Source organism: Macrotis lagotis, chromosome X (genome assembly GCF_037893015.1).
Source record: "Macrotis lagotis isolate mMagLag1 chromosome X, bilby.v1.9.chrom.fasta, whole genome shotgun sequence".
NCBI classification, from domain to species: Eukaryota; Metazoa; Chordata; class Mammalia; order Peramelemorphia; family Peramelidae; genus Macrotis; species Macrotis lagotis.
The window spans coordinates 225438718-225457703 of record NC_133666.1 but is presented as its reverse complement, the minus strand read 5'-3'; the positions used below and the strand labels follow the sequence as shown (position 1 = coordinate 225457703).

Below are 18986 nucleotides of genomic sequence, written 5' to 3'. Positions count from 1 at the left end.
TAACAATAGGCTCATGCATGCTAAATCACAACTAGCTTTTTATGAAAACTGTACTGCTAGATAGCAGGTGGCACCAGAACAGATTATTTCAGGAGGTTTTGACTGACATTACCAAGTTACTTAATGTAAGGGGAGAGTTCTTAGAGTGATCCTGATTTAGTGAGATAATCTATCAGATAGAAACATGAATTTCTATGATGATGGAACCTCACCTTATGGGAAAAGAGATATGCTATAAGGCAGAAGTTGAAGTTGGAAAGAGTACATTCCAGACACATGTGATAGCTAATACAAATGCACAGAAACAGGAGATGGAGAACCATATGTGAAGAACATAGACAATGTCAATTTGACTGGATTACAGAGTGTGGAGACGAGAGGAATGTCCAATGAGATTAAATAGGTTAGAGCCAGATTGTTTAGAGATTTAAAAACTTAGCAAAGCAGTTTTTTTATTTTACCGTAGAGACAATAAGAAGCCACTGGAGTTAAGTAAACACTTGGTCAGATCTGTGTTTAAGGATAATTGTTTGCCAGCAATAAGTACAATGGATTAGAGTTAAAGAAGGACACCTAAACCAATTAGGACACTACTGCTAATAATCTAGGACAAAGGTGATGAGGACCTGAATTTATGGGATACCTCTTTCGAAAGGGGTTGGATGTGAAAGATATTGTGAATAAAAAAAAAAAAAGACAAGATCCAGGAAATGAATGGATGGTCAGAGTGAGAGAGAATAAGAAGTTAAGGATAATATCAAAGTTATTAACTTTGAAAGACCAGAAGAAAGAATAACTTTGATAGGGGAAAAATGAATTTTAGAAGAGGAGAGCTTATGAGAAAAGGTAAATAATTCAAGCTTTGCATATGTTTAGATTCAGATGTCTTTGGAAAATCCAGTTTGAAGTGTCCAATAAACTATTATTGTTTAGGAATAAATCGGGGGGTTGATATGTCAATCTAGGAATAATCTGCATAAAAATGTCTGTTAAACCCATGGGAGCAGATGAGGTTATCAAAAGGGAATAGAGGAAGAGGAAAGAAAAAGACCCAGGAAAAAAAATTAGGGAACTACCTGAAATAGTGGTTATGGTTTGGATGACAAGCCAGCAAAGGACAATTAAAAAGCACTTGGACAGGTGGGAGGCAAATCAGGAGAAAGCATTTTCACATAAACCCAGACAGAAAATAATATTCAGAAGAACAATGTAATCAACAGTATAAAATTCAATAAAGAGATCAGGAAGGTTTTATCTGGAAAAAAAAGAGATCAGATTTGGCAAGAGATCATTGATAATTTTGAGAAAGCAGTTTCAGTTAAGAAGTCAAAAGCCAGATTGCAAAGGATTGAATAAATGGGAGAAAAGTGAAGAAAGCAAATAAATACAACTTTTTCAGGGAGTTTGACTGAGAAAGGAGAGGTAAGGGATAATAGTACAGAGAGATAGTGGTCTATTGAAGGCTTTTTAAGCCAAGGAGAGACAAGCATGTTTGAAAACAGTAGGGAAAGAACCAACTGATAGGGAGAAGTTGAAGATCTAAGAAAAGGGGACTGATTATGGTTACAACCTGCTAGAGAAGACAGGAGGGGATTTGATCAAATACACAGAGAGAGAGATTGGTCTCAGAATGAGAAAAACTGCCTCTTTGTCAGATATTGAGGTAAAAGGAGAAAGAGTGGTGCAAGAGGTTTTAAAATGAAAAGAATGATGTTTGTTTTATTTTTTTTGTCCTCCAATCTCAAAGAAGGCCAAGAGATAATACCATGATACACACATGAATTGGATTTGAGTCAGGACATGCTATGTTAAGTCACTAGTCAACAGCCTCACTTTCTCCTCTGTAACCAACTATATGAATCAAGATGACTGGAGATAACCCTAGGTCAGGGTTAAGTAATTGCCCAAGGTCACACATCTAATAAGTATCTGAGGTCAAATTTGAACTCAGGACCTTCTGACTTCAGGAGATTCTATCCACTCTATCCATTGTACCATCTAACTTACCCTTAAGATGAAGAGAATGGGAGAAATGAACCTCATGTAGAATAGTCTCGATTTTATCAACAAATTAAAAAACAAGGTCGCTTTTCTTGCTGGACTGCTGGCGTGAAGGAGAGTCGGCTGATCTCTCCGTGCAATCTGGATCCATCCTCTCCTCTGGATCGATCCCCTCAGTTCTCGTCATCATGACTGAACAGATGACCCTTCGGGGTACCCTTAAAGCCACAATGGCTGGGTGACCCAGATTGGCACGACTCCCCAGTTCCCAGATATGATCCTGTCAGCCTCCCGAGATAAGACCATTATCATGTGGAAGCTTACCAGAGATGAAACAAACTATGGGATCCCCCAGAGAGCCCTCAGGGGTCATTCACATTTTGTTAGTGATGTGGTCATTTCCTCTGATGGCCAGTTTGCACTCTCAGGTTCCTGGAATGGTACATTAAGACTGTGGGATCTCACAACTGGCACTACCACCAGGCGTTTTGTTGGTCACACCAAGGATGTGCTGAATGTAGCCTTCTCTTCAGACAACCACCAGATTGTCTCTGGTTCCAGAGATAAGACTATCAAGCTGTGGAACACGTTGGGTGTCTGTAAATACACTGTGCAGGATGAGAGCCATTCAGAGTGGGTGTCCTGTGTTCGTTTTTCACCCAATAGCAGCAACCTCATTATTGTTTCCTGTGCTTGGGATAAGCTGGTCAAGGTTTGGAACTTGGCCAACTGCAAACTGAAGACAAACCACATTGGCCACACAGTTACAGTTTCTCCTGATGGCTCTCTTTGTGCATCTGGAGGCAAGGATGGTCAAGCCATGCTTTGGGACCTCAATGAGGGTAAGCATCTCTATACTCTGGATGGTGGTGACATAATCAATGCCCTCTGCTTCAGCCCCAATCGCTACTGGCTTTGTGCTGCCACTGGGTCCAGCATCAAGATTTGGGATCTAGAGGGTAAAATCATTGTGGATGAGCTTAAGCAAGAAGTGATCAGCACCAGCAGCAAGGCTGAGCCTCCACAATGTACTTCCTTAGCCTCGTCTGCTGATGGCCAGACTCTCTTTGCTGGATACACAGACAACTTGATATGGGTGTGGCAGGTGACCACTGGCACTCAATAAAGGGTCATCCATAACGCAGATTTTGAAATAAAGATCTTAATTTTTGCCTTTTGAAAAAAAAACAAGGTCCACAACTGGACAGGGAGTGGGAGGAGGAAATTTGAGAAGAGAAAAGAAAATTTGCAAAAATTTCTGTGGTGAGTGAAATAAATAAGCAAGAAGAGAAGAATAAGAATATTGCCTTGTTGAAGTGAGGGCCCAGTTAAGATTGAAAATTTTGAATTTGTAAAGTATCCATTCAGTATGGTTATGTAACTCCCTCACACTGTTAATCAGCTTATGAGTAAGAGTTTAGTTGGTGGGAGTAATTTCCAGTATTGAGTTTGGCAAGAAAAGAATGGCAAAGGGACACAAGAGTTTTGGATTCAAGAACAAAAGACAGTGTAGAGTTGAAATAGCTAAATATTAGGTTAGGTTAAGGTTGGAGAGGGAGGAAAGTGAAGGGAAAGCATGGATAATGAATGACAAGAAAATACCAAGGGATGGAGGGATCAGAGATCTCCATGAGGGCAAACACTAAATGTAGGAGGGGTGAAACATAGAAAAGAAGTAGAATTATAGGATGTTATGTTCAGATAGTTGAATGTCAAAATTTGTAATTAGGGGAGTAGAACATTTGTGCAAACCATTGGGTTTCACAATTCTTATGCCTAGTTGAGGTTAAGTGAAAGAACAGGTTTTCGGGGTGGCTAGGTGGCGCAGTGGATAAAGCACCAGCCCTGAAGTCAGGAGTACTTGGGTTCAAATCCGGTCTCAGACACTTAACAATTACCTAGCTGTGTGGCCTTGGGCAAGCCACTTAACCCCATTTGCCTTGCAAAAATCCTAAAAAAAAAAGAACAGGTTTTGGAAGTTAAGGAGACTGAGGAAATTAGGAATTCAGATATTTGAGATACCTAAGTGGATATTAGAGACCCCTAGTATAAGGGGAGGGTTTAGGGAGGAGATGGTCAGTCAGGTACTGAACTCCTTGAGAAAAGAGAAAAAATATAATCTGGAGGCTGTCATTATACTGCCCCATAATTCTGTTTGGGTGGAAAACTTTAATTGAGTGAACTTAGAAGGATATGATAGCTCTCTTTAATTGTTTGAAAGCCTGTCATGAGAAAAACTAGAATTTGCAGAAAGGCAGATTGAAACTCAATGCAAGGAAAAGTTTCTTAACAATTAGAGCTATGTATTCTCAGCAATATAATGATACAAGACAATTCCAAAGGACTTAGGATGAAAAATGCTATCCATCCCCAGAGAAAGAATTAATGGAGTCTGCATGTAGATCCAAGCATTTTTTTTAATTTTTCTTATTGTTGTTGGATTTTTTAAATCTGTGTTTTCTTTCACAACATGACAAACATGGGAAAAAATTACAGCTATCCAAAAGTGAATAGAGTTCCTTAAAAAGTCTTCAAGAGAATGACAATAATAATAATAAGTATTTGTAGAGTACCTCCTATATGCCAGATAGTCTGTTAAGTGTTTGACAAATATTATCTCATTTAATTCTCATAACAATCTATTATTACCCCCATTATACAGATAAGGAACCTAAACCAGACAGAGGTTGAGTGACTTGCCCAGGGTCACCCAGCTGAATGTGAATTCAAGTCTCCCTAACTCCAGACCCAGTTCTCTGTCCACTGCTGCATTTAGCTATGTATAAACCCACTCAATGACATCTAAGGTCTTATCCCACTCTGAGTTTCTATGATGCGGAAAGAATTAAACAGTTAGAACTCTAAAGCCCAAATCTACCAGTTTTTTTGTTTGATTTTTAACATGAAAGAGAATTTACAAGTCATCTAATTTAACCCTGTCATTTTACAAATAAAGAAAATTGGATTCCAGAGAGAATAAGAGAGTAGCTGAAGTTCTCATGGGTATAAGGAGCAGATCTAGGATTCAAATCCAAGTGTTCTGACTCCAAATCTACTTCCTAAGATTGTCACAACACAAAGGCCAGTATATTGTGGGAATAATACTGAATGAGTTTGGATCTCAAAACTTCAAGGAGAAAAACAATTTGAATATTATAAACCTATCTACCATTGTATTTGAGTTAGCTATAATCTTCAGAAATATGTGGATACACATGTCTAAAGGAATTTTTTTAAAATACCAGATCTAATGGAAAGGGTGATTGCCTTTGGACATTTAGAGTTTAAATAGCTAAATATTGGATTATTATTGGGAGAAAAGTAAAGGCCCAGCACCTAAGGGTGAGAGATTGAAGGTCTTTTTTTCAAGATCTTTTTCAGGGTGAAAAGCAAATTTAGAATAAAGAAAGTATAGAAAAAAGGGGAATAAGAAGAGGTTATGGTCAGGAGAATATGTGTTTCTAATTAGGAAAATAGATTATTTAAGCATACTGAAGATATCTAATGTATGACCATTTCTATCCGTGGCTAAAATGGAGTGATAACAGTTAGGGAAGGTGATGAATTGCGATTTAAGGGAGCATCTAAGTGGACAGTAAAGTTCCCAAGAATAAGATGAAGAGCTGGGGAGGAAAGGAAGGTGGTAACTCGGGTATTGAACTACTTACAGGTTGCTATATTAAAATTATTTCAATAGGTGTGAAGATTTTAATTGGGTGGGCTTTGAAAAAGGTAACTGGAGATTCTAGAAATAATAGTAAGAAAAAGAAATATTCCAACTGCCCTTCTGGGCATATTGTGTTAGAGAAATGTGACTGGGTCAGTTAGGTCTCACTGAGGACTAATAAATAGAATGTTCGAGAAAGAGCACCAAGATAGAAGAAAAGTTGTTCCCTAGAGAAGAGAATTCCAAAGCACACAGTCATGTAATACAAGATCTTTGACAAAATCTTTTGGGAGACACCCTGTTTCTCGGAGATAAAGCCTGAGCTTGGTATAACAATAATCCTTTGTTTTTTGGATGACCTCGCCCTCTGGAAAAATGTATTGCTTTGACCAGCATCAGGTGTTCCCTGAGGGATTTTCCCCCTATTTCCCAGCCACCAGAGAGTCAGCCTTCATCACATATCTGACATACTCACAATCCCTGTTCTTTGTACTCATCTGTCCATTACAGAACTCTGATTCAGTACTTCTCAGAGTAATCATGATCCCCAAGAATTGAGATTATCCCCACAGGACCCAAGAATGTCTGTATTGTCGCAAGAAATGCCAACCATGAGAACTATCTCAAAATCTAAAAATGATTGTTTTGGGTCAACCCCCCCCACATACATATATGAGTGTGTGTGTGTGTGTGTGTGTGTGTGTGTGTGTGTATATGTGTATAAGTATGTAAGTGGTCCCAGCATCATCCTTCTTAAGAGAGGAAGCTTCTGCCTGCAGGTATCATTTTCTTCCCTCTGAAATTAATTAAACTCTGTTTCTGACCTAACTCTCTTTTCTCTAACCTGCCTTGTTTCGACTCAGGTCACCCACAGGTTAAAGGCCAGTTCCAGTCCAGTTAACATTTTTTACAAAGGAATATTTACTTCAAAATGCATAATCACAGACATACTGAATTGCTTTCCCAACTCATAGGAGATACATCTTCTTTTACCTAAACCATCTCAGACCCTGGGGAGAGAAAGTAGGCTAGGTTCTTATTTTAGCTTAGTTCCTGCAGAACACAGTCTCCATTCCAAATCCAAAACTACCAAGTTTGAGTCCTGAATACCCTTGCTTCTTAGGGCTTTCATGTTGGACTGGCTCATTGCATTACCCCACTTGGAATCCTGGCACTGGGTCACCCTGGCTTAAATTTCCAGATCCTATAAAGATCCCCTCTGGAACTTGAATTTTAGAACAACATAGAACACAAATAAATACCCTAAACCCATTTCTCAATGCTTGAGTAAAAGAGAAGTAGTAGAAGAAGGCAAATCCTCTCCATCATACTGGCTCAGATCATAACATCCACACTAGGCACAAGTAGCAGTTGGCAAAATGATAGTGGTAAATGACTCAGTTTTCTTACTTTTAAAGAGGACACTCAATTAAAGACTAATACATGATAAGGGACCCAGTGACCTGTATATTAGACAAACTTGGCATGTTCAAAAAGGTCATTCATGGTCATTGCCATATTAGAACTGGGTGACCATAGCAATCCAGATTATAGCCAAATTGAAATGGGACATGATGGGATTACAGCCGAAGGGGAATAGGAAGGAAAAACAAGTGGAGAGGGCTGGGTACAAATTTCACCTAAATGGCCAGTAATCAATAAATATAAAAAAGGAAAAAGAGAAATAAAGAAAACCCTAGAATAGAGGGGGAGCAGATGAATTTAGAAATTTGGGATCTAAGGGTGTTATATAGAGAGAGAGGTGGACTGGGCTTTGGTCTACTCCTTCATCTGAGTACTACTAGAAGAGAGGTGGAGAGATAACCTATGGGGCTAGTGATTCTGCTGGATTGTAAAGAGCAGTGATTAGAGGTTGGGCTGAGTCCAAACTAGAAGCTGGACCTAGAAGTTTTGGATGTTCCTATTGTTCCACATCTGGAAAAGAACAACGCCTATCAAAACTTAAATAGAATTCTTTTGTGGTTATCCCTTTACTGTATAATATCAGATCTGCAGGCTTTAACTTGCCAATATACCTTATGGGAAAAATCCTTTCCAGAACCATGGCATAGGCAGCTAGGATCTTGGACTTGGAGTAGGAATGATTAAAATACCATCTCAGACACTTAACTTTATTATCTCAGGAAAGTCATCCTTTCTGTTTTTCACTTTTCTTGAATGAGATAGGAGAATCATAGTCCACGTGCTCATGCTCCCAGGTCTGAATGATGGGATATGAAAGAAAATCAAAGAAGGAAACAAGAGTGAAGCAAAGGGAACACTAGGAAGTGAGTATGGGTGAGGATGAAAACTGTAGAAATACAAGTAAACAGACCAGGATCACCTAATTCCTCTCCTCATTACTCTTTCCTGAAATTTTCTATCATGGCCCAGAAATCTCTTCATCCTAGAAGTACGGTATATTCCAGCCCTAGACTTCAATTCCTGGAAGTACCCTTTGCCCTTGTAACCTCTCCCCCTTATTCGATGATTCCTCATAGAACTTTTAAGGAGAACACCCAGGCAAATCAGGTCTTATTCCTCTTGTAGGCTGCACAACAGACTTTCCATACCCATCCTCTCAGTCTCTCACTCCTGTTGAATACCTTCTTTATCACATCTTCATTTTCAGGTTCTTATTGCGGGTTATCATCCCTCATTATAATGCAAGCTCCTTGAGAGCAGGGACTGTCTATATTTATGCCTATATTTGTAGCCCACTGTTTATCACAATGATTGGCACATAGTGGGTAGATGGGGTGTTCAAGGAAGACACTAGAGATGTGAGGACTTGCTGAGCCCTTATGAAGGCTATTCATTCACTTTTCATGGCACTCAACTCTTACTTTTGGCTCCAAGAAGCTATAGCATGCACAGCACATCCTTGTAAACCATTTCAGTAGACAGACTAAATCAGGTTGAGGGTAAGCGACTTTGGTTGCTTGCACCCATGGGTAAGTTAGGAGGATATCTATCTCAAGTGTGTGAAGACTTCCTCTAATAGAATGAATAGATGAGAACAATTTGTTTCAACAGTAATTAATTAACCTATGTCTGCCTTAGTTTCCTTAAATCTGTAAATGAAGCTGATAACAAAGTTAAGGTAAAAATCAAGTGAGATTAATATAAAGTATTATTTAGCATAGTGTCATGCTTATAGTTGCTACTAAATAAAGTTTTTTATTCCAAAAAATCCTCTTTTCCAAGAACTAATTCTTTGTTTTTGTCTTTTTGTTTTCTCTGCTATTTTCAACATTTTACTTTTTGTTTGCTTTGATAGTTTGCTGATTTTCAAGATTTTGTTTTATTTGCATGTGCAATTCATTGTTCTCTTTCTAATCTGTTTTCAAAGATATGTAATTTTCCCTTTGCTATTCTCTACTACAGCTCTTAAATCTTGGTGTGCTGTCTCATTGTTCACATTTTCACTAATACTTATTTATAGTTTGTATGAGTTGTTCTTTGATTCATTCAGTATTAAAGATGGCATTATTTAGTCTCTTTAAATTTGTATCCTTTGTTAATACTCCCATATTGCTCATAATTTCCTTGCATTATAGCCTATAAAGAACTATTCACTATTCTGTCTATATTTATTTTTAGTTCTTTATGGTCTAATAATAGATGTTTATTTTTATCACAGTAATAGATAATGATTAAAATGGTTATAATCCCTAATTTTTCCATTCAATAATCATCAAAGTTTGAACATTTTATTCAGATATTAATTTATTCTTTTTTATTTTTCTGTTGAATTTATGTACGTCATCTAGAAGTATATTGGAGCCACCTATAATTATTCTCTTAAGCAATTCAATATCATACCATTCGGTACACATATATTTTTGCAATTATAATGGTGACCTTAATCATAAAGTATTTTCTTAATTTGACTCTGTTAACTATCTGATCTTACTATTGCTTTATATGACATCATAATTATTCCTCCAATTGTTTTATATATCTGAGGCTTAATGATATACCAATCCCTCATTTAATGGTACATGGATCTCTAAAGAGTCAGTGGGTCATAATAGAATTATGAGACATTGGTAGAGGGAGTTTCAGTGGAAGTTTCCAACACCAGTGAAATAAAAGGTCCCAACCAAAATAATCTTTATGTTTTTAATGTATTTCTTTTACATGGCATATTATTGAGTTTTCTAATCCATTCCACCTCCACCTTCATTTAATAGATGAGTTCATCCTATTTACCTTGACTATTATTGCTCATTTAACTTTTACCTCCAATCTATATTATCATAACAACAATGCAAGTTAACATCAGTGGAGTAAGTAACTGACAGCTAAGCATTTTACAGTTATTATCTCATTTGATCCTCCTAAGAAACCTGGGAGATAGATGCTGTTATTATCCTCATTTAACAAATTGGTAAACTGAAGCAAACAGAGGTTAAGTGACTTGTACAGGGTCATAAAGACAATAAGTGAATGTGACTGGATTTCCTGACTTCAGGTCCTAAATTTTATCCATCGTGCCCCCTAACTGCATTCTCCCATTTATAATATTTCTTCCTCCTTACTTTTGGAGAGGACAAAAAAGATCAATACTAAAATCCATCATTGTGTTGTTTATAGCAATTCAGTTCCCAACATAGAAATCACTGACTATGGTATGAGATTGAATAGTTAATATAATAACTATCTAATTATATTAATGAATAACTATCCAACTATATTAAGGAATAGGAATATTTAAAGAACTTTGCCCCCAATCTTTTTTTTTGTTTTGAACCTACTAAGGTTCCCCATTAATGCAGGAAGACATGACCAAAGGTTCACAAAAAGGAAAGGAAAGGCTGTAAAATAGCTTCTCCATTGGAGTACTTATACCAATAAAATCACAGACCTGTCTATAAGTGCCTCCAGGAGCAATCACTCTTTAAGGAATTATCAGCTAATATTTCATTTATCAGTTTAATGTCTTAGCAATGGCAAATTGATAGCCCACTGAGATTAACATTGGGCCATTGGATAGGCACCTTTACAAAGGAAAAAGGAGCACTGAAAAGACTGGTTAGAAGATGCTAAAGAAAAACTCAGGGGCAGCTAGGTGGCACAGTGGATAAAGCACCGGCCCTGGAATCAGGAGTACCTGGGTTCAAATCCGATCTCAGACACTTAATAATTACCTAGCTGTGTGGCCTTGGACAAGCCACATAACCCCATTTGCTTTGCAAAAACCTAAAAATAAAAATTCATTATTTATATGTCTTCTTCCAAGGTCAGTCATTGCTGTGCTGCTAACAATCATCTCCAATGCCATATCTGACACAAAAGTCCTTGATCTACAAATACTCCCCAGTACCATCCTGAGTTATAACTGATTAGTGCTAAAGTTTGAGGACACATTATCACACCATGTGGAGCTAGTTGGGAAGAATTTAGTTGAATTAATGATTATTAGTAATTTTATAAAAAACTTTGAATCATCTTCCATACATTTTCCGCAAATTGCCAATGTAATTTATATATAAAATATTTAGGTATAATCATTTTTCTATGTCAACTCTTGTGAGAGATCTTTAAAGAAAAGAGTAGACTATTATCATTTCAGGATAGTTTAAGTTCAGAACTGCCTGGGGGAAAGGGGATGAACTAGATGGTCTTTCAAAGTCCATTCCAGGGACATGATTTTATGATCCTATGACAGATAGAAGGAGAAACTGAAGCAAAATTAAATAACTTTCCTCCAGAGAGAGAAAGAGTGAGAGAAAAATGAAGAAAGGAGGAAAGGAAGAAAGCAATAAAGAGAGAATAGAGAAAAAGAACAAAAGAAATAAAGAAAAAAGAAGAAAGGATAAAAAGAAAGAAGGGAGGAAGGAAGGAAGGAAAGAAGAAATGAATGAAGGATGGAATGAAACAAGGAAGGAAGGGAGGGAGGAAGAGAGGAAGAGAGGAAGGGACAAAGGGAAGAAGGAAGAAATCACCTAAGTGGTAAGAAATCTAAGTCTCACTCTGACTGTACCTCAGGTCGTGGGGTCTCATTTTCCTCTACAAAATTTAGACATTCAACTGGATGATTTTTAGAGTTTCTAGGGTCTCAGATAATCTAAATTTACAAGTCCCACAAGAAATTTGAGAATGAGAAATTTGGGGTTGCTATGCTTATTCTCATCTAATATTTTGAATATCTACACTCAATTGAATATAAAGTCATCCCTAAAATACCTACTTTTGAGGGAAGAAAGACCATCAGGAGTTAGTGTTTAATAGCATTTGTCAGTGTTCCAAAAACGGTAAGCAAAATGTTAAAGGCATATTTGAAAGATTAGTGACTGGGATTTTTTTTTTTCTTTGAGCCACAGACAAAATTCCAGTCCTGAGCAGCCTTCATTTTTCTAGTGACAATCTAGCTTAAAATCCATTTCTCTTTTGTATCTTACCCTCGGTAATGTTCACACTTGGTAGTTCAGGGCACAGTAAATATTGATACAGCGACTTCCGACAAGTTTGATTCACCCGGGCAGGCCTGAAAGCCCGTGGACATTAGCAACCTCCTTTCACATTGGCTGGTCATTTGCATCTAGCTGTTTGGGGCTGCACTGACATTAAAATTGCTGCACATATTGTTTCCATCTCCTCCCATTTGCTGAATGTTTGAAGACAAAAAAATGTTATTGACTCTGGGGAGGGTGTGCAGCAAGCACACACACCCACAGACAAAGTCTCGACTTGTCAACAGCTTTGGTGAAGCAGAATAAAAATGATAATTAGAAACATGTGTCCCCAGCAAAGAGGCCCAGAAACTAAAAGGTCATCTTTTTCCAAATGACCTAATTAGAAAAGCCTGGAGTGCTGGCTACAGTATAATGGTTTTACACAGCTTTTAACTCAGACTTCCTGTTTTAAAACAGTGCAATTTAGGGCTCCTACAGCAACTATGAATTGTCACTTAATGCCAACAGAATTAAGCCTCCCAACAACACCTGCCTCCAGCAATCTCGGCATTGTTAGATCCGTCAACCGAGGAGTGCTGATTTATCATCCCCGAATGGCCATTGAGAACCCAGTGCCAGGAAGGCTGCCAAGTGGAAGACAAGGATTTCATGTAAAAGAGGGCCCTCATGGTACTTTACATTAATGCCAATTGAAATAGGCATGAATAGACCAAAGGGAAAAGCATTTGTTCTGAATCAGACTATCTGTGAATGCTTCTTAGATTCCTTTCTCTGGCCTCAGAGCTGGCGTTTTAATGCTGAATAAATTTAATTGCCCAGAGACAACAGACGCACACTAGTTGATGATGCCACTTGGTGGAAACTCAAACAGACACCCAAATAGGATCGTAGTGTTAAAGAGAGATGCCTCTGTTGGAGCTGTATTTAATTCCTCTCATCTTTACTCGGCATGCTCTGTTATCTTATTGAGGATTCAGTTCACTCAGTTCAGTCTGGTTCTCTGCCTCAGTTTTCCCATTTGTAAATAAGACAGAGCAGAAGAACATTGAGTCTAGAATCCTAAGACCTGAACCTGACTCCAAGCTCTTCCATTTACTTTTGTGATCTTAGTTGTATCTTAGCCATCTCTCTGGACTGGAGTGTTTTCATGTGTAGGATCAAAAAATAATATCTCTGGGGCTAGAAGGGACCATAAAGGCTATCAAGAACAACCCCTTCTATTCACAAATGAGGAAATTTGGGTACAGAGAGATTAAAGAACTTCTCTAAGGTTGCACAGGATGGAATTTGAATCCAAGTTCTTTCACTCAAAAAACTATGCCTTTTACACTAACTTTAGTTGTTGTTGTTTAGTCATTTTCAGTTCTGTCGAACATTTAATGACCCCATTTGAAGTTTTCTTGGCAAAGATACTATAGCTGACCATTTCCTTCTCCAGATCATTTTACATAAAAGGAAACTGAGGCAAACAGGATTAAGTGACTTGTCCAGGGTCTCACAGTTTAGTATCTGAGGCCAGATCTGAAATCAGATAGATGAGTCTTCCTGAATGCCAGGCCTTACACTCTCTCCACAGCAGCCCCTTTCCCCTAACTAGCTGATCTCTTAAGATGTCTTCCAGCTCTAAAATTTATTAAAAAAATATTTTAGAGGTAGAATGCTGATCTAATGCTTTAAAGTCAGAGACTGGCATGGTAACAGGTGGGAAATTATCTCCTAGAACACCAGAGCCTTTTTCTTTTTTCTGACCTCTCTGATATCTCTGTAGTCATTCACATGTTTTTTTGAAGGCAAAAGTACTTTTATACAGGGATCAGATTCAATTATAAAAGACAGAAAAAATATTAACTTATAAGTTCCAGGAAGACATATAACATCCAAATTAATCTTAAATCTCTCCCAAGTCCTATCATAATGTTCTGCTTATTCAAGATGCATAACAACTATTGGTTGAATTTGATTTTGATATAACCACAGGGGTATTTATTTAGAAGATTTTGTTGAATTAATTTCTTCTCATGTCAATTATTGTTAGTTTTTTCATTCTTATTTGTGGTGTGAGTCAGTGGAAAGTTCATCAAATTCATATTGTCGAAACAGATTGCAGAAACTGAGTCATACATATTCAGACATAGCAATGAAAGTATGCAGCAATGAGGCCATTACAAATAAATAATGTCTATGAGAAATGAAAATTCACATTAATTATTGACTCATTGAGTAATAAAAATTCCCATTTTGACCAAGCTAGTAAAGCTGAGCTCCTCAAAAGTATAGTTTCTAAAATTCACTTATTTTGGTGGTAACCCCTAGCTATGCACATGACCAACAGGCAGGTAATTTTTGTCTTATAATCCTGAAATCATCTGAAAATTCAGTCAAAAATGAAGGTAGCTGGTAAGGAAGGTGAGTGATGGTAGAGATGGGATTAAGAGGACCAGTTTTGTAGTATATTTCCAAACTACTTTGAAATAATATGATGAAACTGATGCAGAGCTTATTTTATTTGTCTTTCCCTTTTTCTTTAAGGAGTCTTTAGCCATGATTTGCTTCTATGTCCAGTCTATGTGTTAGGAACTAAGGATACAAGTTCAATGAATAAAACAATTTCTACCCTCAAGGAGTATGCATTCTAATGAAGTGATTTGTCTTTTTCTTCCCCAGTGCAAATCACACTGCTAGTATCTGAGGCTGGATTTGAACTTGAGTTTTCCTACTCCAGGTTCAGTGTTCTATCCACTGATCCTTCTAGCTAATCTGTAATCTAATGGGAGTGGCAAATAGCACATATATATGTATATATATGTGTGTATATATATATATATATATATATATACTGCATAAATATCAATTTAATAAAAAAAAGAGGAGGAAGTTTCAGAGGAAGGCCCTGATTGAGCTCCCCAATAAAATAAGAAGAGAACTACATAGGATAGAGGTAAGGGGGAAGAGTATACAAGGCAGGTAGGACAGTTGATGTAAAGGCATAGATTTAGAAAATGGAAATCCCATTCGAGGAAAAGAGAGGCTAGGCTGAATCAGAGTGTGATGGTAATATCCAACAAGACTGGGAAGATCACTTGTGCAAGGAATTTTAAAATAACATGGAAAAATCTATGCATGTGTGTGTGTGTGTATGTGTGTGTATACACACACAGATAGTTGATTCTCTACATTCACTGTATTTATTTTCTAACACAGTCACTATAAACATTGAATCAGAAAACAGTGAGCAATGGTGCAATTCAACTACTGGAAGAATAAAGGGTTGGGTACCTGCAAGCCTCTCATCACATTTACTTTAGCACTTTTTGTAATAGCCTCACATAAAGATCAGTTAACTTCGTTTCTTTTTTTCTGGATGTACAATACTGCTAATTCATTAACATTGAATTCGTGACCATTGAATACATTAACCACAACACTGTGTGATGATCAACTATGATAGACTTAGCTCTTCTCAGCAATACAAGGATCAAAGACATTTTAAGAGACTCATGATAGAAAATGCCATTCATATCCAGAGAAAGAACTATGGAGTCTGAATGCAGAGAGTTTGCAGAAGCAAACTATTTTCAATTTGTATATCCTCATGGCTTTTTCCTCCTTTTGTTCTAATTCTTTCAAAACATGAGCAATATAAAAATGTTTAACATGATTTTACATGTATAAACAATATCAGACTACTTACTGTCTTGGAGAGAGAGGGGAAGGAAAACAAAAAAGGGAGAAAAATTTGGAAATTGAATTCTTATGAAATGAATGTTGAAAACTTTTGCCACATATAATTGGGGAAAATAGTATTAAGTGAAAAAAATGAACTCATGGACAAAAGAATTATAACTCAGGCTTGAACAAAGCTTATTTTCTCAACTTCTTGTGCTTAGGAACACTAGAAAGACAGCACTTCAACACTGTGCTGAAATGCCATTTTGGTACCAAAAAATGTGCCACTAATTTATTGCAAAAGGGACACTTGTTTACAGTATGAGAGCTGAAACTAGTAGAGCATCACCTTGTTTGACCATGTTCCAATTCACCTGGAACCTTGTATGTATCTAGTGACTCAAATTTTTAAGTACTTTGCACATAACCATGAATGGTCATGAAAACATAAAGAATAGTCATTTTGGAGGAGTTTGGGTTGAAACAACACATGACATGCCGAAATAGACAAAAAAAAAAGATTTCCTGACTTCTTTCTTTCTTAATTTGCATTTCTTATTTAAGAATATTCTTTTATTTGTTTGTTAATAGTTCTGAATTCCTCTTTGAAGAGCTAAATACATCTTTTAACCACTTATTTCTTAAGAAATGGAATTCAATCCTAAAATATCTTACATAGCAGATCCTTATCAGATATATTTGACACAAAGTCAGCCATTTTCCTTCCTATTGCATCAATTTTCTGAGCTAACTTCTTTAAGAGACTGGGAGAAGTAGGGTTGTATGTGATTGTTTTCAAAATAGTTTTGATCGACCTTATTTGGGTTTGATGAGTCCATATCTATGTTTTTCATTTTAAGAATGTGCTCTCCCAGTGTAGATTAGCAACTGTTCTACAAATTATAGTCCCTGGGACAGTGAAAGGTTAAGTAACTACTCCACTGTTAAAATTTATATGTGTGTGATCACTTCTCAGCCTTTTGGGTAAGATCAAGTGTAAAATTTATATGTGTGTCTATGTACACACACGCACACACACGCACACACACATGTTAGAGCACAACAGTCTTTTTTCCATATTTGGGCATGTCACATGCTGTGTTTCAACCCAAGCTCCTCCCTTTCCCTCAATCTCTTTGGTTGCCAAATCTTGACATTTTTGTCTCCACAACTTCTCTTCTATCTGATCCCTTTGATCCATTCCTACAACTGCCATCTCAATTAAAGCCAACATGACCACTTTAGCCCATTATTACAACAGCTTCCTAATTAGTCCCCCCTCCTCAAATCTTGCCATTATAGTCCATCCTATATTGCTGTCTATCTAATCTTCCTTAAATGTAGAGCTAATCAAATGACTCTCATCAATCAATTCTAGTGACTTTGTATTGCCTCCAGAAATACACATGCACATACATGTCGTGTGTGTGTATGTGTGTGTGTATATTTACACTATAGACATGAAATTGATCTTCATTATTTAGAATTTCTGTAATTGTGAGTTCCCCTACTCACTAAAATTTATTGTGACTTCAAAATCAATACTCTCTATGTTTTCATGATCATTCATGGATATGTGCAAAGTACTTAAACATTTGAGTCACTAGGCTAAACTACTGTAAACTACTGTAATTTTCTTTCTTTTTCTGATGGACTATTGAGGTTAAGTGACTTACCCAGAGTCACACAGCTAGTAAGCATCAAGTGTCTGAGGTCAGATTTGAACTCATGTTCTCCTGACTCCAGTGCAGGTACTCTGTCCACTGCATCAGCTAGTTGTCCCATCTTTTTCTTTCTATGGAAATTTTGCTTACAGGAAGAGTTCAATAAATATTGTTGACTATCCACAAATATCCACAAATTCATCAAGCTGTCAGGAAAATAAGAGCAAAGAGGACTAAAGCCAAAGGGAATTGTATATCTCATCTCATCTAATACTTAAATACCTATGTTTGCTTTTTTGCCATGACTCATAAAATATGGAAACTTTCCCAGTGGCTACCTGCAAAATGTTGGGTCCCTCTGGTTCATTTCCTGACACCACAAGCTGGATTGTAGTGTCAAGGAATGGTTTTGTTACATCTATTTATCCATGGAGATAAGAAGTATGCCATTTCACACAAGGGGACGTTGCTCTGAGGAAGAAGTCATTCAGACATCACAGAAACACAGAAGACAGAAGAAGGCAAGGAAGGAAAATATGGATTGAAAGATTGCTTGGAGCACAGCCAAGTCCAACTGAGTGTAGGATACAGAACTGAGACTGACCCCTGCTGCTTGAATAGAATCATAGCCAGATCCAATTCAACTGGGTTCAAAACTGAATTCAACTGAACTGATAGGTCATAAAAAAAAGTAGCCACACCATAGCTTAAAGTCTATATTGCCTCCCTACTGAGCTAAATAGAGGAAGATGACGTTCGTTTATACAAGGAAAACACTGCTGATGGGAGCTGATTGGAGGAAGAAAAATCCTCTGATAATTGCGGAAAATAGAGGTTTGTTTGCCTTATTCTTTACAACTACCTATGATTTGATTGAGAAGGAAATCCCTCAGAAATCAGTTGAGAAAGAAACCTGCATAGCTTTTTGTGCAATTAGAAAATAGTATTGCTTTAGAGTCCAGATGAAGAGTGGTTATAAGGGAGCAGCAAGCAGGGAAGAGATCCCTCTCAACAACTAGGTTTGTTTTATTGGGTTTTTTTGGTAAGGCAATGGGGTGAAGTGACTTGCCCAAGGTCTCACACAGCTAGCTAATTATTAAGTGCCTGAGGGCAGATTTAAACTCCAGGGCCGGAGCTCTATCTACTGCACTTCCTAGCTGCTCCTCAATAAAGTGAGTTTGAATGCAAAGTGTTGCCTAAGAAAACCACATTAAATACATGTCTCCAATCCAAAGTCATGAATTGTTCAAGACTGTGCCTCTCATCTAGTTTCTATAAGGTTACCAATTCTGTGCATTGGCAGAAAAGTATGACTCAGATTTGAGTTGTGATTATTCTTGCTTTGCATTCTGTGTAGAAGATGTTTGATGATTTATTATTAATGTTTCATCTTGCCTGATTTGTTTAAATGGAAAGTGCAACAAAGTAGGCTCAAGAAATAGAGTTTATGTGTAACTCCTCTATATTAGAATTACCCACCCTTCTCTAAAGGACCAAACCAAGTTCCCACCTTCTTCATAAAATCTTCTTAAACTACCTCTTCTGACCTCCTGCTGCACTTTTGCT

The 18986-nt window shown here is 37.2% G+C and overlaps 1 protein-coding gene across 1 annotated transcript; it reads left to right on the top strand.

The window, feature by feature from the left end:
- The first annotated feature begins 2174 nt into the window (after positions 1–2174).
- On the top strand, positions 2175–3127 carry LOC141497790 (small ribosomal subunit protein RACK1-like). Its single transcript, XM_074200612.1, is given in 2 exon segments — positions 2175–2223; positions 2226–3127. Coding segments are annotated over 2 exon segments (936 nt in total). The 5' UTR covers positions 2175–2189.
- Positions 3128–18986: the final 15859 nt, after the last annotated feature.